General features: G+C 45.8%; 1 protein-coding gene across 1 annotated transcript; it reads left to right on the forward strand.

The window, feature by feature from the left end:
• The first annotated feature begins 14 nt into the window (after positions 1-14).
• Positions 15-14,566, forward strand: LOC114083999 (zinc finger protein 160-like). The gene is made up of 5 exons (XM_071604336.1): positions 15-72; positions 3,397-3,484; positions 10,389-10,515; positions 11,782-11,910; positions 12,456-14,566. Exons 2-5 carry the CDS (start codon positions 3,470-3,472, stop codon positions 14,474-14,476), a joined length of 2,292 nt encoding a protein of 763 aa, XP_071460437.1. The 5' UTR covers positions 15-72; positions 3,397-3,469; the 3' UTR covers positions 14,477-14,566.
• The last annotated feature ends 5,766 nt before the right edge of the window (positions 14,567-20,332 follow it).

Raw genomic sequence — 20,332 nt, forward strand, 5'->3', positions numbered from 1 at the left:
TCCTCCCGGCTGCCCGCGGGGCTCCCGGCAGACCCGGAAGCGGATCGCGGAATGAAGGTCACAGCTTGGCTCGTGAGTTCCCTTGCTCTATGATCTCGGCACTTCACGGTCCCCTGCGCGCCCGTGGCCGGAACGCGGGTCCCAACAGACCTCCACGTCCCCGCACCGCGCCCTCCACCCCGAGTCAGTCCCATCTCTGCGGGAGAACCGGGTCGGCCTGAAGCCCCGGCGCGGGTCCCACAGGTGTCCAGCCCGGCCGCGTGGACGCTCCGCTTGGCGCCGCTCCCTCCCGCCGACGGTGGCCTTCCGAGCTCGCGGGTCCTCGGCGCTGCACGCCCAGCCCGCCCTGCGCGCTCCTCCGCAGATCCTCCTGGCCACTGAGGTCTACAGCCCAGCCTGTGCCAAGCCGGGCCTGCCCTCCCCTGACCAGACCCTGCCAGTCCTTCTCACCGGGCCCTGTCCTCACCTAACCCTGTCCCCCTCCCCAGGCCCTGTCCTCACCCAGCCCTATCTTCCTGGCCCTGTCCTCCTTCCCAGAACCTGTCCTCCTTAGCCAGGTGACTCCCCTGCAGGTCTTCCCTCCATAGTCACCCTGCACTCTGGAGGAGGCGACCTGGGCCTGGGTGGTGACTTCCAGGATTCTCACACCCCAGATTCCCAGGGAAAATGTGCTCCTTTGGAGGTGGGCAGAGGGCTCAGAAGAAAGAGATGGACCAGAAATGAGAGAAAAGGGAAAACAGACCCTTAACACAGATGGCAAGGGATTGCAGAGAGAGGGCATAAGAGTGAAAGAAGAGGCCATAAAGCAGGAGAGAGAAGAAATCTAGAATCGCAATCTCCACAGAGGTGAAGGACAGCCACTCAGGGAAAAATAAAACCTGGAGGGACCTCTGGCAGAGCATGGGAGGAGAGGACAGATAATCTGCATGGCAGAGGGGAACTGTGGTACTGGGACAAGAAGAGGGGTAACATGTGACAAGGGGAGCCCAGGGAGGAGCACTTCAGGAAGGGATGTGGGTGTTCAGAGCATGGGGACAGGGGCCTGCAGCAGGCAGGGCAGAGGGAGCCTGTAGATGGGGAAGAAAGAGGCAGAGATCTGTGGAGATTGGGGACAGTCAGGGGACTGGGCAGAAAGGCTGACTGGAGGTGAAAGGAGTTGCAGGAATGGGGAAGATCAGATGGAGGGAAGGAATAGAGGGAAGAGGGGGAGAAACCAGGAGAGGAGAGGGAAGCAAAGTGCGCAGGACCCAGGATGGGGGAAGAAATGAGAGTGGAGGTGAGAATGGAGATGATGAGAGGGAGGGAGGGAAGCAGCAATGAAGATGGGGACCCGGGTGCAGATGGTGACTTGATTAGATGGGCATGGTGAAGCTGAAGTGTAATGATTTCTATGTTTATAATTCAAAAAATTAAAATTTGTGCTTAAATTATGTCTTTACATGAGGATAACAATTGCAAAACTGTCTGGATTTGTCTATTTTAAAACTATTGGTACAAATAACTTCCATATTCAGCCAGAAGGCAGGGTCTGACCCATTCAGTTTGGGGTCAGTCTCTTCTGTTTTCCTGGGATAGTGTAGTGTGGGTGAGTGTGAGATAACAAAGAAAAAACAGAATTCCTACTCAGGACAGGAGGCTCTCAAGGTCAAGACCCCAACAATGTAGGCAGACTGTCTGAAAATTTATAAAAGGGTTGCGGGTTGGGGGTAGCTCAGTGGTAGAGCACACGTCAGTTCAATTCCCAGTACCATAAAATATGTGGGGATTTCTTCCCATTCATAAGCAGTTCTCCTTAAGACAACAATTTAGTGTTCTATAATTTAACTGAGATCTGGCATTCACTGCCTGGAGATACGATCAGATGCCACCGTTTGAAGGTTCAGTATAGAAGCACTGCCCCCCAGTTTAGATGCCAGTCTCATGATCAGGTTGGAACTTGTACTTTAGTCAACTGGATATACATCCTGGATTCCCATGACGCCTGCTAAGCTTCTATTACTTTTCTAGTTCAATACCCAGTGTGCAGGGAACACTTGATAAAGTTTATCCACTTGTTATAAGGGATACAGATGAACAGCCAGATAGGCCCCCCGTAGTCTTCAACGTTTTCAGGTAGGGTGGCCTTGTACTTCCTGGGGCTTAGGTGAACATCTCTGCTTATTATCTACAATATTGAAGATACTACAGTATGTTTTAAGTTATAAAATAAAGAATAAACTGTATGTTTACCTAAGACAGGTGAGAAAATGGATTTTAAACTTCATTTAGGTGAATAGAAATGTCAGACCTCAGTCCTACCTGCTCTGCTTCCCCAGGGCCTCTGCCCTCATCTCCTGCTGTGTCCTCTGCTTGCTCACTTTCAGCCACATGGCCTCTTTCCTTTCTCTGGCTGAAGGTTGCTCCAGCCTCAGGGCCTTCACTGGGTCCTGTCCCTCTACCTAGCCCTCTACCTGGCCCCTGGGCTGCAGGTCTTTGTTCTGATATCACTTGCTCCATGGAGACTTCTGTGACTGCCCCCCCCCCCCAGCTCCAGTCACACTCCAGCCACACCCTGCCCCACATCTGGTCCATGCAGCCTGTGCTGCCTGTGTTTTCCTGCTCCTTCAGCATCCATTGTCTGGATCCTGGTGAGAACAAGGCTCCAAGAGGGGCAGAGCCAGAAGGTGGGTGGCGGGCTGGGCCTGCCCCTCCATGAGGTGCTCAACGTTGGCTTCCCATGAGTGCTGAGGCATTTTGCAAGCAGTCTGTCCACCTACTGGACATCTCATTGATGGGTGCACAGCCTTAATAAGTAAGGTTGATTCTCTTCTGTGTGCAGCATTGAGTACTCAGTCCTTTTATTATTTATTTATTTGTTTATTATGGTGCTGGGGATGGAACACAGGGGCACTTAACCACTTAGGCACATCACATCCCCAGCCCTTTTTATTTTGAGACAGGTTCTTGCTAAATTGTTTAGGGCCTCACTATGTTGCTGAATCCTCCTTCCTTAGCCTCCCAAGTCACTGGGATTACAGGCATGCACCACCACATCCAGAGCTGTGTACCTGGCTCTGTGTCCTCCATCCTGAGGGCTGAGATCCCAGGAGAAGTGAGGGGGGCTATGCTGTAGTTCAGTTTGGTGAGAGCCAGACTGTGCCCTGAAGGGGAGCCTCATGCTGCCCAGTTCCCCACTGCTGCAGTCTGTGTGTGGGCTTCACCAGGAGGGAGACCAGGCCCAAAGAAAGGAGTCAGAGATGTCTCCTCTGGGCCTTCTTCCAGGGGTGTATTGTGCCTGGGTCAACCTGGAAGGGTGGGCAGCCAGGGACCATCTTCTCACATGCTGGGGTCCACCTGTGTGTGTGGCTGTGGGGTGTGTTGATTCTGAGCCTTAAACAGTATGTTTCCTCCTTCCAGGATTAACTTGTAAAGACTTGTGTTACCTGAGGAAACAGCCCTGAAGAGGAGGAGGAAAGAAAAGGAGTCAGGAATGGCTGTCACTGAGGTACAGTGATGCTCTCAGGTGGTCCTGAGTCCCCTGTGCAGTGCTGGGCCTGGGAGCTGCTGGCCTCACGTGACTCTGCAGCCTCCTGCCTGTCAGGTGTGCCTGCACTCCCCGGGGCCTCCCTTCCCCCATCCTCTGCGCTTAGATTCCATCCCACTGAGACCTGTGGCAGGGAACCCATGAGGAGGCACCACTGTTGTGTTCCTGGGAAGGATTTCACAGCCTGGCAGGGTTGTGGGCCTGTGAGGGCTTGTGTGTCAGTCCTGTTGGGCAGCAGGGATCATTAGGGCATATCTGGATACACTGTCAGCTGCCTCTCGATGTGGGTGAAAAAAGCTGCACTTTGAAATCACATATTAATGCGCACAGATGCTTTTAAATTCCAGAAAAGGAGAACTATAAAGGGAAATATGCACTGCTTAATATATCGCTTTTATAGATAATCCAGTGAGACAGTGTTTTGGATTCCAAAATCTCAGTGACTGGGAATAGAAAGATAGTGAGACAGTGATCAAAGATGTTCTGCAGGGTCCCCCTTGGAACTGTGGATTGAACAAAGGGGTACTGTACCTCTGAGCTATATTCCCAATGCTCTCCATACAGGGTCTCACTAGGTTACCCACAGTGGCCTCAAAATTGCAATCCTCCTTCCTCAGCATCCCAAGTAGCTGGGATTACCAACGTGTACCACTGTGCCTGGTGAAGCTTTCTTTTTTTCTTTTTCTTTTTTTTTTTTGTACCAGGGATTGAACCCAGGGAATTCAAATCACTGAACCACATCCCCAGCCTTTTTTTTTATATTTTATTTGAAGACAGTGTCTCACTAAATTCCTTAGGGCCTTGCTAAGTTGCTAAGAATGGCTTTGAACTTGCCATCCTCCCATCTCAGCCTGAGAGCTGCTGGGATTATAGGTGTGTGCCACTATACCTGTCTTATCTCTCAATCTTATTTATTTCTTCAGTCATTTGTTTGTGGGGTCAGACCCAGGGCCTTGTGCCTGCCAGGCAAGCACTTTTAAAACTAACCTACATCCCAGGCTCCCTGATTCAGCTTAAAGTTGCTGATCGTATATATCAGAAGAGGTTCGTGGGCAGTTTCTGGATCCCCCCTCTGTTATCTTTTTATTTTCAGATTTGTGTTAGTTCTTCTCTACACAATATAATTAGGTGTTTTCACTCTTGACAGCGTCCTTTGTTGTACAACAGTGTTTCAGCTGTAAGTCGTTCCATTTGCCAGTATTTTTGATGCTGTATCCAAGAAATCATAGCTAACATTACTGTCCTGACGTTCTCTCTGTGCCTGGTCCTTGAGTGTTTGTGCCAGGAGAGGCGTTGGCTCTGAGGTGTTTTCGGAATCTGTGGACCTGGTCCCGTGCGTTTTGTCCTCTCTGTCAGTGTCATGTGTTGTGCAGTTGACCTTATTAGTTGCTCCACCCTTGTTCCTAGAAATGAATCTCACCTGTCACAGTGTCTAATCCTTTCAGTGTCCTATACATTTAGATTTGCCAGTTTTTTGTTGAGGAATTTTTCATCAATATTCATTGGAGTTATTGATCTGTGGTGTTTTTTTCCTTTGCCTGAGTTTGACATCAGAATAATGGTGGTCGCATAGAACAATGATTTTTTTCGATTGTTTTTAGTTCCCCCTTTTGCCTTTGACTCATTGACTGATTAAGCAAATGTTATTTAGCTGGTCACAGTGGTGCATGCTCGTATTCCCAATGACACAGGAGGCTGAGGAAGGAGGATGATTTGTGGGTAATTTGTGAGATCCTATCTCAAAAAGAAAAGGGAAAAAAAAAAAAGGTTGGGGAGGTAGCCCAGTGGTAGAATACCCCTGGGACATCCACATAAGAAGTTATTTAATTTGCATTTATATTTGTGGATTTTCATTTTTCTTGTGCTACTAATTTCTGCATTTATTCTAGATAGAGAAGAAAATTTGAATGGTTGCAAGTTGATACTTTTTACTTGGAGATTGAACCCAGGACCCTGCTCATGTCACCCTGTATCTTGAAGCTTATTGGCTATATATATCTGTATCTCAGATATCTTGGAAATAGTTGGCCATCATTGTTGTCACATAGGTTCTCCACCTCTCTCTCTCCTCCTCTTCTGGAGTACATATGGGGGTATCCTGTGAGTCCCTTGGGACCTCTCCTTTTTTAATTTTTAATTTTTGAAATGGAGTCTTGCTAAGTTGCTGAGGCTGGCCTCAAGCTTTCTAATCCTCCTGCCTTAGCCTCCCAAGCAGCTGGGCTTATAGGTATATGCCTCCACATTCTGCCCTTCTTCATTGTCATTCTTTCTTGCTCTACTTTTCCCTGTAGGTTGGTTGGTTGGTTGGTTGGTTTTGGTACCAGGGATTGAATCCAGGAGCGCTTAACCCCCGAGTCACATGCCTAACCCTTTCTTTTTATTTTATTTTGAGACAAGGTCTCACTAAGTTGCTTATGGCCTCACCAAGTTGCTGAGACTGACTTTGAACTCAAAATCCTCCTGCCTCAGCCTCCCGAGCCACTGGGATTACAGGCGTGCGCCACCTGCCCAGCTTCATAGTTTCTGTTAATATTCTCATTTTATCCATTCATTGGTTTTCTGATTTTGTGTTTCTGCTTTTATTTCGTTGGAGCACTGTTATAACTCTCAGAATTAATTCTTTGGTCGTTTACATATCTCTAATTTTTTAGTGTTGGTTTGTGGCTATTTAATTTTCTGCTTATGGGGGCCATGTTTTCTTTCTGTTTGTGTGGCTGGTGGTCTTGTGCTTGGACTCCAGCAGTTTGAAAATCAATCACCTTGCAGGTTTTGGTGTCTGGCTTCCTTGAGGGAAGTGATCTGTGCTAGAGGCGGAGGATCTGTCGTCTCTGTGCTTTTGCTTGCAGTCTTGTAGAAGAAGCTTTGCAGTTTCTACCCAGGGGCTCTCCTGTTGCCTCCTGCTGCTCTGTGCCCTCTCTGGTGTCTCAGTCAGCCATCCTCTGGATTTCCACCTTGTTTCCACCAGGGACACTCTAGACATGGTTAATGGGGACTCTCTGTCTTCGTGCCTTTCCCCACCTGATGCCTGTCTCTTTATTGCTTAGGTTCATGGAAGGCAGAACACAGTCTCTCAGGCAGTTCCCCCCAAAGTTATGTTAGGTGGATGCTCCCCTGCCCTCCCTGCCCCAGGAGAAATTGAGAGGGTCAGGGCTTCAGTAGGCAGGGGACACAAACTGTCTATCTGGCCCTGCAGTGAGAATCCCAGCCTCTTAAGTGGTTCACCACTGAATCCACGTGGCTTTTAGATCCTTGTTGGTCTGTGTCACCATGAGGGAGATCCTGGAAGTCTTGTTTTTTTTAAGTTCTTTTTAGATGCACATGACAGTAGAGTGTATATTTTGATATATCATGCGGATATGGAGTGTAACTTCCCTTTCTTGTGGTTGTACTTGATGTGGAGTTTTACACTGGTCATGTATTCATATATGAACATAGGAAAGTGATGTCCGATTCATTCTACTGTCTTTCCCGTTCTCATCCCACCTCCTTTCCCTTTGTCTAATCCAGTGAACTACTATTTTTCCCTGCCTCTCATTGTGTGTTAGCATCTGCATATTAGAACATTTGCTTTGGGGGGATTAGCTTATTTTACTTAGCATGATAGCCTCTAGGTCCATCTATTTACTGGCAAATGCCATAATTTCCTTCTTCTTTATGACTGGTATATTCATTGTGTATATATACCACAGCTTATTTATCCATTCACTGTTGAAGGGCACCTAGGTTGGTTCCATAGCTTGGCTATTGTGAATTGAGCTGCTATAAACATTAACACGGCCATGTCACTGTAGTATGCTCACTTTAAGTCCTTTGGGTAAGTCTTTTAATTTGGTGCTCTGGTATCTTTGCCGAAGGAGGTGCAGGATGTTTTGTATGTGCACATGTGTGTTAATAAGGGCTACTAAGGAAGGAAGTCTGTTTTCCACTGTTACCAGCTCCTGCAGTACAGTATTTCTGTGTTGCAGTCATGTCATGTGTTCTAACAGATCCAGATCTCTGCTGTCTTCTTTACCTCTTTTGTTTCCACCTTTTTCCTCTTTATGGCCCGTGCTCATGCAGCCTGCCTGATAGTGAACGAGACAAAGCCCTGGCTGCTAGTCCATCTCTTCTCTGCCTTTATTTGGAGGAAATGCTGATTGTGCTGTAGGGTAAATTGTTCCTGCTTAATGTCACTTCTTTCTTCGCATTTACTTTTTGTGCTGATTGTTAAAGATCCATTGATTTCTGAAAGTATGTTTTGCGGTGATACATTTTCTTATTTTAGTCTGTTAAATTGATATGTAACAGTAGCGTTTCCTAATTGTTATGTCACAGTTTTACTAGTCAGGCATAAAATTCTATTGATAATTGCCTAAATATCTAATTTTAAGTTGATGAAGTTGTTTTCTTAGTTTTGAATGTTAGTGACTCATAGAGATTAGAGTTCAAATTTCTTTCTTTTTCTTGTTTTTTTTTTTTTGTTTGTTTGTTTGTTACATGTTCTCCCCTATTTGGAGGGGGCAGTACTAGGGATTGAGCCCCAAGCCTTGCCCATGCTAAGCAAGCACTCTTATCACTGACTACACGCCCAACCTGTATAGTCCTGTCTTAATGGCTTAATGGACAATGTTTATAAACAAAACTCAGGATGATTTATATATTTTTATTGTCCCAAACATGCCAACATGCATGTGAGAACAGTGGTGATGAAAAGTATTGGGACAATTATCACTGAGAGACAAGTCCTGTTATTTCATTTGATATAAGTATGTGTGTGTGTGTGTGTGTGTGTGTGTATTTGTCTTGCATACATGGATGTGCAAGTGTATGCTGTTTATCAAAGACAGCTGTATGTTTTTACCTGATTTATCGTATTTTCTGTGGTCTTGCATTCTTTGTCCCCTCTCATGTTCACAAGTTGACATTGGTAGGAATGGGAGTCTTATGTGGCTACGTGTGCATGCATGCAGAAGTTCACATTGCTCTGCTTGAACTTGCTTCTACGTCCCTCACTTCCCGTACTGTTTATTCACTTCTGATGCTCTGCTACTTAACTGTTTAATTCTTCAGGTTTAGTTCCATTTCTTAGATATCTGGGTCAGGTACTCGTTCTTCCATGCTCAGCTCTTTGATTTGAGCAGAGTTTCTTCAGTATCTGTGACACAGTTGTTTCCTCAGGAAGATGGGAATGAATCTTTCTTAGGTCGCCATAGGTGTTACTTCACGGAAGGCGTGTTGAACACCCTGTGTGTAGCTGGGATGTGGCTCGGTGATAGAATGCCTGCCCAGTATGCTCAAGGCCCTGGTTCACACACACCCAGCACCACCCACACCCACCCACACACACACACACACAAATCATAATAGCCAGCATTTAGAAGCTTTAGGCACTGCTGTTGCTGTTTTCACAGTTTTAGATTCTGACTTTTGGAAGCCTCTGTGGACTGTCGTCTCTGAAGACAGGGCTCATGCCATAGCTCACCTAGGTGTTGAGTGCACATCACATGGTGTGGCAGATGTCATAACTAATGCTTCCATGGAGGTCAGCCTGAGTTGGGCTTTTGCTTTGTGTGGGTACTGGGGATCTGTCACAGGGCCTCGTCCACACTAGGCAGGAACTCTGCCACTGAGCCACATCCCGGCCATGATCTGGCTTTTTATTTATGTGCTTCTTACATTATCCACAAAAATGAGAAATCCACACTGATATACAGTATTCCCTCAGTTTTCAGAAGGAGGCAACGAATGGGTGGATTTGTGAAATGTTTTTCGGGCTCCCTCTATAACATCCTCTCTCATGTACTCATAGGACTAGGATTCTGGAAAAGCCACAACAGATGGGATTCCTTTCTTTTTATAAACAGGGATCTTCCTTCCTGACCTTCGTGTTACAGGGTAGATATACAGGGTATATATATATATATATATATATATATATATATACAGGGTATAACCTCTTGTGGAAAAATAAACTGGAACAGAATTAGGGAGACATAATGTTGCTCAAATGTACTTTTATATGTACGGGGATATCGTAAAAGCAAATTTTTAATTTCTCCTACTGTACACCCACCACCCAGAAAGCTTCTGTGACTCCAATGTGTGGGGTTTCCCCACACAACCAGCAAGAAATTCTGCAGCAGAAACCAGCTCTGTGTCCTTTGATTCAATTGGATTCTGACGAGTAGCCTCAGATCCCTCAGGGGGCGGGCCCAGTCCCTCAGGTGCCCTCATATCAGATGCCTGTGGTTCTGAGTGACAGGTTTGCAGGACTCCCTCCTCGGGTTTGGTTAATTTCCTGGAGCGGCTCACAGCACTGAGTGATACGCTTACTTACCCTGTCACATACTATCAAGGATGCAGATGAAGAGCCGAATGGAGGGTGCATAAGGCAAGGTGTGGGAGAAGGCACCTGGAGCTTCCGTCCCTTCGCTGGGCGATCCCTCCTCGGAGGACCTTCTCATGTTCAGCTAGCCGGAAGGTTCTTCAAATCCTGTCCTTTGGGGGTTTATGGAGGCATCATTACCAGGCATGATTGGTGATATCATTGGCCATTGGTGCGCCATTGAACCTTCAGCCCCTGTCCCCTCATGGGTGGTCTGGGAGTAAGGCTGGAAGTTCTGATCCACAAATCCTGCCTGGATCTTTCCAGTGACCAGTCCCAGTCCTGAAGTGTCTAGGGGCTTGTATCCTCCCTTATCACTTTAGAGATCCAAGTAATTGTGCATCTGCAAATATAGAGGTCAAGTATGCATTTCATAGCATCCCAGCTTGGGTCTGGTATGCTCACTCCAGGAGATTTCTTACAGTTCTCTTCTCATCCCATTTTATGTGGAGATGATAACTATCTGCATGTCTTCTTGATGAAACGTATTTTTTATTTTAGGGACAGTTGGCATTCAGGGATGTGGCCATTGAATTCTCCCAGGAGGAGTGGAAGTGCCTGGACCCCACACAGAGGGCTTTGTACAGGGACGTGATGCTGGAGAACTACAGGAACCTGGTCTCCCTGGGTGAGCGTGATCTCTCCTGAGATTGGATCTGTCTTGTGTACCTTTGCATTTTTCCTTCACATGCCTCGGGGGAGCTGCTTATTACTTGAGTAAAGTTGAAGCTCTGTTGACCCAGAAATGAAAATCTTCCTAATGTAGCCGCTGGACTTTAACCATCTCTCCTCCTCCTCTTCCTCACCACTAGCATTTGGCCACTGAGCTATAACCCTATCTTTTTGACTTTTTATTTTGAGACAGGGTCTTACTACGTTGCTGAGGCTGACCTCATACTTAAAATTCTCTGCTTCAGCCTCCCCAGTTACTGGGATGACAGGTATGCACCACCATGGCCAGCTATTTCCTATGACTCTTAACGTATCTTTTTATTTTTTACAGTGCTGGGGATCAAACACACAGCCTTGCACATACTAGGCAAGCACTCTACCACTTTGCCACAGAGCTACAGCCCAACCTTCCCCCCTCCCTCCCTCTTTCCCTCCCTCCCACCCCTCACTCTCATACTAGCGTTTGAACTTAGGGGTGTTGTACCACTTAGCTAGATGGTAGTGCTTTTTACTTTTTTGAGACAGGGCCTTGCTAAGTTGCTGAGGCTGTCCTGCCTCAGCCTCCCAATTAGCTGGAATTACAGGCACAAGTGCACCATTGTGCTGGTCCTTTCTCCTTCATTTCTGTAGATGTTTTGCCTACATAATATGATACATGATTGGGTGGTTACACAGCTCAGGTATGCACAGATGGCAGACTTTTTTTTTGTGTGTGTGTGTGTGTGGTAGTGCTGGGGATGAAACCTATGGCCTCTCACATGCTCAGCCAGCACTCTGCCACTGACCGATAGCCCAGGCCCTATGGAAGATTTAGCTCTGCTTGCTTCCTTCCACCCACCTGGTACTGGGAATTGAGTCTAGAGCTCTGCACATGCTAGGTCTGCCACTAAGCTACATTCCTAGACATTTTTTTAAGTTTTATTTTGAGACAGGGTCTCACAAAGTTGCCCAGGCTGGCCTCAAACTTGTGATCCTCCTGCCTCAGACTCTTGAATAGCTGCAAATAAGCTCATTGTGCTGCTTTGCTTTTGATTTATTAGTTTTTGGAAGAGCTAGAGGTCTTATATTAAAATATTCCCTCAGTTGTCAGGAGGAGGCAACGAATGGGTGGATTTGTGAAATGTTTTTCGGGCTCCCTCTATAACATCCTCTCTCATGTACACATAGGACTAGGATTCTGGAGAAGCCACAACAGATGGGATTCCTTTCTTTTTATAAACAGGGATCTTCCTTCCTGACCTTGGTGTTATTTCCATGTTGGAAGAAGGGAAAGAGCCCTGGACCTTGAAGAATGAAGTGAAAATAGCAAGAAATCCCGGTGGGTGGGGCTATGTCAAAGGTGTGAACCCAGGTAAGAGCTCACGTGTGCACAGTAGAAGCTTTATCGCCCAGTGTTGTCTGAGAAACTCCACGGGTGAAAGATTTCTGTGGGAAAACAAAAGTTTCTATGCTGTGAGCTCTTGCAGGAAATTTTCAAACTTCTCCCACTTACCATTCTATTCTTCAGAGATGTAAAAATTTATCTTTTCACCCTCTCAAGGTCTATGTATTATTAATCAAGTTTTTGTGTAATTACTGGGGATTGAACTCAGGGCCTCACATATAGTAGGCAAATGCACTAATACCGAACTACTTTTCTTGGCATTTAAAAAAATTTTTTTCTGAGGCACAGTCTCACTAAATTGCCCAGGCTGGCCTTGAACTTGATATCCTCCTGCCTCAGCCCCCTGAGTCATTGGGATTACAGACCCTCACCACCATCTGGGGTAAATTTTATGGTTATTCTTAAGTTTTAAAAGTCTGCTTAATACAAATATTACTTTTGCAATAATAACATCTTTTTCAATATGAATGTTTCTTTTGTTGATGAGAAACATGTAACTTTATATCTTGTAGATTTCTCTCCTAAACACATAATTAAAAAATCACCTTCAAAAAGAAACAGCAGTATAGAAGAGAGATTCCAGAAAGCCATGCTGGGAAGACATGAGCACCATGACGCTGAAGCCCTTTCCTTCAGGGACATCCAGAGAAAGGCACATGGCTTCCAGTTTCCATGGAGAGATGGTGAAGGAGATTGTAAGAGAGTGCCCATGATCCATAAAGGAAGCCACATGGGTGGAAGAGACGGTGGTGATGGACAGGATGCAGGGAGCAAGCTTGAGAGTGATTGGCTTGGGCTGGGCTTTCCGCCAGGCCTGTCTGCACCCCAGCTGCTTCAGTCTGCAGGGAAAAGCGAGTGTGGTGAAGAGGAGAAGTCTGTGCACAGTGGTTCTTCAGCTTTACCACCTCAAAGCGTTCCTTCCAGTGTCGGAACGCTGGAAGGATACGGGAATGACTTTATTTATTCTTCATTGCTCATTCCAAGGCACAAAGCACACATTAGGGACAAGCCTTACAGATGCCACGAGTGTGGCAAGGTCTTTAGTTACACCTCCTCTCTTGCACATCATCGCAGAATCCACACTGGAGAGAAACTGTACAAGTGTGCTGAGTGTGGCAAGGCTTTCTTCAGGCGCTCCTATCTTTTGGTGCACGAGAGACATCACACGGGAGCAAAACCTTACAAGTGCAATGAGTGTGGTAAGGTCTTCACTCAGAACTCACACCTAACAAGTCATCGCAGAACTCACACCGGAGAGAAGCCGTACAAGTGTGCCGAGTGCGGCAAGGCCTTCAGCGTGCGCTCCAATCTAACCAACCATCAGGTGATCCACACTGGAGAGAAGCCATACAAGTGCAACGAGTGTGGCAAGGTCTTCAGCCAGACCTCGAGCCTCGCGATTCACCGGAGAACTCACACAGGGGAGAAACCATACCGGTGTAACGAGTGTGGCAAGGTCTTCAGCTCTCACTCAAACCTCAACACCCACCAGGTCATCCACACTGGAGAAAAGCCCTACAAGTGTTCTGAGTGTGGCAAGGTCTTCACCCAGAACTCACACCTGGCCAATCACTGGAGGACTCACACCGGGGAGAAGCCATACAAGTGTACAGAGTGTGGCAAGGCCTTCAGCGTGTACTCAAGCCTGACTACTCACCAGGCGATCCACACTGGGGAGAAGCCGTACAAGTGCAATGAGTGTGGCAAGGTCTTCACCCAGAACTCACACCTGGCAAGTCACCGAGGAGTTCACAGTGGAGAGAAGCCGTACAAGTGTGATGAGTGCGGCAAGGTCTTCAGCCAGACCTCAAACCTCGCCAGGCACTGGAGGGTGCACACTGGGGAGAAGCCCTACAGGTGTGCCGAGTGCGGCAAGTCCTTCAGCGTGCGCTCCAGCCTGACGTCCCATCAGGTGACCCACACTGGAGAGAAGCCATACAAGTGCAATGAGTGTGGCAAGGTCTTCAGCCAGACCTCGAGCCTTGCAATTCATCAGAGGATTCACACAGGGGAGAAACCATACCGGTGTAACGAGTGTGGTAAGGCCTTTAACTCACACTCAAACCTCAACACCCACCAGGTCATCCACACTGGAGAAAAGCCGTACAAGTGTTCTGAGTGTGGCAAGGTCTTCACTCAGAACTCACACCTGGCCAATCATCGTAGAACTCACACCGGGGAGAAGCCATACAAGTGTACAGAGTGTGGCAAGGCCTTCAGCGTGTACTCAAGCCTGACTACTCACCAGGCGATCCACACCGGGGAGAAGCCGTACAAGTGCAATGAGTGTGGCAAGGTCTTCACCCAGAACTCACACCTGGCAAGTCACCGGAGGACTCACACTGGAGAGAAGCCGTACAAGTGTGATAAGTGTGGCAAGGCCTTTAGTGTGCGCTCAAGCTTGACTACCCACCAGGCAGTCCACACTGGAGAGAAGCCATACACATGTAATGAGTGTGGTAAGGTCTTTAGTCGAAGTTCCAACCTTGCAAGTCATCGAAGAACTCACTCTGGACTCAAGCCTTACAAATGAGTGTAGCCAGGTCTTTGCCTTGCACAACATCTGTGCATTCATTTTTAAGAGAGTTTATAAACGCAGTGACTGTGGAAGACTATCAGGAGTTGATCCGTGGCTGGGGTGTGGCCCAGGGCAGAGTACTTGCCTTGTACATGCCAGGCCCTGGGGTCCACGCCCAGCACAGACAGTAGTGCAAGCACTGGTAGGCTCCAGAGCATATGGAAAGAAGTCTTGTATCTGTAATGTGCCCCACAGAGGCTTCAGTCCAGCCTCACAGATGACTGGAAAGCAGCAATACGTCATTGATGAAACCGTACAAATGGAGGGTCTTTACTGGGCTGTTGTTACCTGATGACCATACCTGCAGATGAGGATTTACTTGAAGAAATTCTCTAGTTCTCTATGGGTAACCCTGGTCACTACATTTTGTGGAGTAATTCCAAGTCAAAATACGTTAAGACTCAAAGGTGCAAGGACTTTTGGAAATCAACTACTTATCTTCAGGTCAAGAATTACTTTATTCAGTCATTTGAGGTCTCATGAGAAGGCTTCTTTGCTATATGTAACTTTTACCCTGGGCTTTAAAACCTGTCTCACGTTGTGCCTGCCTTCCAGGCCTTTATTATGGTCACTGGGAAAGAAGCATAGGATGGGAGGGCTTACTGCATTAGGTAAGGGTCATTCTGTTCAACTTCTGGGAAGACAAGCTCTGCCTTTCAAGGTAAATATTGTCTAAATTAGCATCTGGAAGAGGCAAAGAGTAGTGTCTTTAAGTGGATACAAGTCATCAAGCTTCCTGTGTCCTGAGGCCCTTCTGTAGTTTATAGGAAAAATCATTCCACCGACTGTAAAATAAAACAGACCAAGGATGTGCCATCCTGGGGGCTCATATGGGATGAGAGTCACAGGCGAACAGGGACAGACTGTGATAGAATGCAAAAGAATGGGGACCACATGCTCCATTGAATCACAATAGCTCTCTTAGCAAAGACCGAAGAGTAATTAGCCCTATTTTTGAAATTGAGAGTTATCAGACTGGAGAATCTAATTAAAAGAACCAGAATGGGGGCTCGGGGCATGGCTCGCTAGAGTACTCGCCTAGCATGTTTAAGGCCCTGGGTTCTAAGCTCGACAAAAAAGAAAAAATAGCATTTCCTTCAGGATTATTTAACTGCTGGTCATACATTTTGCCACTGCTTTAGTAGAATGTATCATTGATCTGATGTTTTAATTAATAAAATTTAATCTTTTCATTACTACAAGTAATTTGTTTCTTTGATCGACAGTTTTAATTCATCTCAGTGCAGTCAGTGCTTCATAACAGCAACTATCCAAAGTTAAGGTTGAGGGATCTAGACTTGGTGTGTGAAGTCAGGTATCATACAGTTTGGGGAACCTATATTATATTTGCCATTGAGTTATTCTCCTCACACCCTATCTTAGGATACTTATGTACAATGAAAATTCCATATAAGTGGTTCATATTTCACCCTAAAATCTGCATCTGTTGATAAATATTCACTATATTATATGGCCCTTCCTTACATACCAAGTGAGATGACATGCATCTTGATTTATATAAAGTGAAAATACAAATATATTAAAGATGAAAGTGTGGGGAAGAAAAAGTAACACTTTTTAGCCGACATGTAGAGAGAATACAGGCTCATGAACGTATTTCCAACATCACCAGTCCATCAAGGGTCACGTGTTAGCATTTTCTGCCTTTCCCATGCAGACCCCAGTCTGCAGAGATTGTAGAAAAGAGCAACTTCAGTGTGTCTTTGGTGGCATGAGTTAGGAACTTGTAATTGTTTCTGGAAATTAACAGTGGGACACAGGTTCTCAAGATATGTTCAACAAGTGTGCATTGCCATTGTGACTATTACTGAATCATGAGTTAGCACTTCATTGAGGGGAATGAATCACAAACTGGCTCTTCAGAGACCAGATATTTCCCATGAAAGACCTGATAGTCTTTCTTACAGCTTAATATGGTAATGAGTACATTTGCAATTAATATCAGGTCATAGTTTTTATCTGAAGTAGAAGTATGGACAATACAAATTTACTGCAACTGTCATGACACGTAAATGAGCCATTGAAAAGTGACAAGGAGATTGGAAGTACTGTGTTGAGAAGCTGTGGGACAGAGTCCTGGCCATGTTCTAGAGTGCCATAGCTGTTTTTGTCCTAGGTTCCCTGTGTGAAGTGAGCGTCTCACCAATATTTCCTTCACCCTGAGGCAGAAGGCGGGTTTACATATTTGGGTGGGCCACAGCCAACTGGGACCTATCTGACCTTCAGGAACTGAACATGGCCTAACTCAGCTAAGACACAGCCCAGGTGTCACTGGCCAGTATAGCACATGTGACTGTCCTATGAGGGTATGTGTGCCATGCCATTCTTGTAGGCAAATGTGGGGGGCAAGATATGGGTGAATTCACACTCAGAACAGAGAGATGGCACATGGACGTGGAGAAAAGCCAAGTAATAATTCAAAGGCCTCAAACCTCTGAAAGATCATATGATTCATAAGCGAGGACCTGTTGAGGACTTAGTCCAAATTAGTGAACACAGACTCTAATCCCTCATGTTAAGAAATTATACAAGAAAAACACTTCAGGACCTGAGTGTGGTTCAGTTGTAGAACACTTGCCCACGTGCATGAAGCCCCAGGTTGAGGCCCGAGTAGTTGAGCAGAAAACAAAAAAATCACTAGAAAATAAAATGCAGATGTTGAATAATTGAAGCACAGAGGTAACTGTGCTTAGCTCTAGGGATGAGTGACTTGCCTTCACAGTCAGACATGATTCCATTCTGAATCTGTCATAGATATCACGAAGAATAACAGAACAAATCTATACTAAATATGTAATCCTCATTACAAAGTTTGGGAGCAATAAAGGCAAGAAAAATTCACATACAAGATCACTTTTCTCTGCAGTTGAAAATGAGCCATGTAGTGTAGTGCTTAAAATCACACCTGAAATCAACACTTTTATGTTATAGTTTGGATCTGGAATATCCTCCAAAGGCTTACAAGGTCAAGGTTTTCTCCCCAGCCAGTGGCACCATTGGGAGATGGTGGGAACCAAGAGGTGAGCCACTGGGGTCATGCCCCAGGACAGTGTGTCTTGTCCCCAGCCCTTTCCTCTGCTTCTGTCTGCTATCCACCTGCCACAAGGTAGACAGCATTGCTCTCCCATGCCCTTCCAACATGATGAACACATCATGGGCCTTGCCACTGACACAAAGCAAGCGGCCAGCCAATCATGGGATGGAACCCATGAGTCTGAAACCGTGAGTCAAAACAAATCTTTCCTCCTTGTTCTCAGGTGTTTTGTCACAGCAACAAACACAATGAATGACCTGGCAAAATTGTTTAACCATATCTATTATCTACCAAACATTTAAAACAATAGTTTTCATGGAACTACCATACAAACGTTAGGTAACTTGTCTAAACAGTATTTCAAAAACATTTTCAACAATCACACTGTAGAATGGGACCTACAGGTGCATCAGGAAATGCAAATTTGACATGACAAAAATTGTAAGTTCCTCTATGCCAACCAAGAGCCCAGAGAATCAGGAGTAAACACTCAGGGTTGTGCTGAAGTCTGACCCATTTTGATGTTTATTGTTGACACCTTTCAAGTCTCACTACTCCCTTTCTATGATGCCATCTGGGCAAGATGCTGATAAACCCTAAGTGTTCCCTTCTTCGGGCAGCAGCTGGGAGTTCTAAAGATGACCAGGTTCCCTCACTCCAGCACCACCCAGGACCCCCATAAGAGGAGGCAGCCACTTCTGGACAAGTGTAGCAAGTCCACCCTGCTTCCCTGGAAGGCCTCCTTATGCTGTGAAGTCTGCAAACACTTCAGTGTTTGGCTTCGCCATTCCTGACAAACCAGCCCAACTGGGTGGGGTTCGGCCCTGAGTTGGGACTGGTCACAAGTGCAAACTAGCAAAAATGTTAGGGGCAAATACATGAGTTTCCACTTCACAAACAAGAGAAATTCCACCCTGGGTGTTCATTCTGAAGTGGAAACTCATGAACGTTGACCTTTTCCGTATATCTCTCTCACAAGCACTTTAAGAATAAAAAGATATTTTTATCCTTATTCCCTGAATTTTCTTATGTTTCATATTCTTGCTGTATTTAGGTGAATTCCATGCAGTTTTGTTCAAAATCTCATGTAGTAAAATTTAGTCTTTTTAAATATTTATTTTTTGTAGTTGTAGTTGGACACAATAACTTTATTTTTATGTGGTGCTGAGGATCAAATCGAGGGCCTTGCATGTGCAAGAACTGAGCCAGAACCCCAGCCCCTTTAGTCTCTTTTCTATAATTGCAACTTAATAATTTCCTTTCAACAATAATCGTGTTCCTTTCTTCATTGGCACAGAAGAAAGAGGCATTCAGAAATATGATACAGTGCATGTTCCATAACAGGGAGGACAGGATGTCAGTCTGAACTACATTTTATATTTTCATTATACACAGTAAGTTTCCTAGTCAGACTGCAGAAGAATAATAGCATTTCTACAAGGGATTGTACCTCTAAGTTTAAGCGGTAGATAGGAAACATATGCGAACATGAACAATACTCTATGCAAGAAAAATACCAGATATTTCTAGATGGGAACAAACAAATGGGAGACCATCGGGTGTCATGTGCACCATGAAAGGAGCAGTTACTCCATCCTTCCCTGAAAGGTCCTCTGGCTGAGTAGGAATGCCAGCCTCAGGAGAGTGGCAGCAGAGCTGCCAGGGACTGGCCACAGATAGCCTCTTGTCAGGAACTCCGCTGGAATCTCAATGCCCTTCTCTCCATCTTCCATTCTATATCCATGACCTCTCCAGATGCTGGTAAAGCTCACAGAGCTGATGTTCAGTCATCTCAGAGAGACCTCAGCTCACCATTCTGTATGATCTCAGCCCTGTTGCCCCTATGCAGCACTGAGCAGGCCCTCCTTCATCACTGCAGAGCTCTAGTCACACCTAGTGACCATCTCCATGTCACAAAATCTAGTCATGAAGAAGTACCTCCATTTATGTACCCCTAAACATTTTCACTAGAACAGCAAATTTAGTGAAATATACACTGTGTGATCTGCATTGCAGTGATGGAGAACATGGTGAGACAAATACATATTATGAAATAAACATTTAGATTTAAAAATAAACCATGCAACATATTGGCTTATATCATATACTCTGAAAGTAAGATATTATCCCTCAGGAAAAATACTCTTCTGGTAAAACTGTTTAATCATACAAATCACTCATTTCCAAACGTCTTCACTGCAGTACTACACACATGTATTAGGCGGTTGACCTAAGCAGTATTTCCAAAACATTTCCAACAACCTCACTGTGCAATGGCAGCTGTGTGACAGGAGAAGGAATATGGAAAACCATGAGCATAAAGAAATTGGAGCCTCCCAAACAACAAGCAAGGAGAACCAAGAAAACATTCAGGGACCACAGAGCTTGACATTTTTGTTTGTTTGTTTTAGATTGATACAATATTTTTATTTATTTTTATGTGGTGCTGAGGATCAAACCCAGGGCCTCACCCATGGAAGGCAAGAGATCTCCCACTAGGCTACAACCCCAGCCCCTGACTAGCCTTTGACACTGGACTGTGCATACCCCATCCTTGTCACCACTGTCCCTCCTCTCCCCCTGGCTAAGGAGATGATAAATTCCTCAGCAGCAGCTGAAGTCTGAAGCACACCCAGGTGCCCATACCGCAGGCTCACTGTCACAACACAAGCCAGGCACCATTCCCTGAACTCTGGGACTACATCTGCAACAGCTTAGATGTACCACACCCCCACCAGGCCTCATTGTGTGATACA

The sequence above is a fragment of the Marmota flaviventris genome, chromosome 18 (genome assembly GCF_047511675.1).
Source record: "Marmota flaviventris isolate mMarFla1 chromosome 18, mMarFla1.hap1, whole genome shotgun sequence".
NCBI lineage: Eukaryota > Metazoa > Chordata > Mammalia > Rodentia > Sciuridae > Marmota > Marmota flaviventris.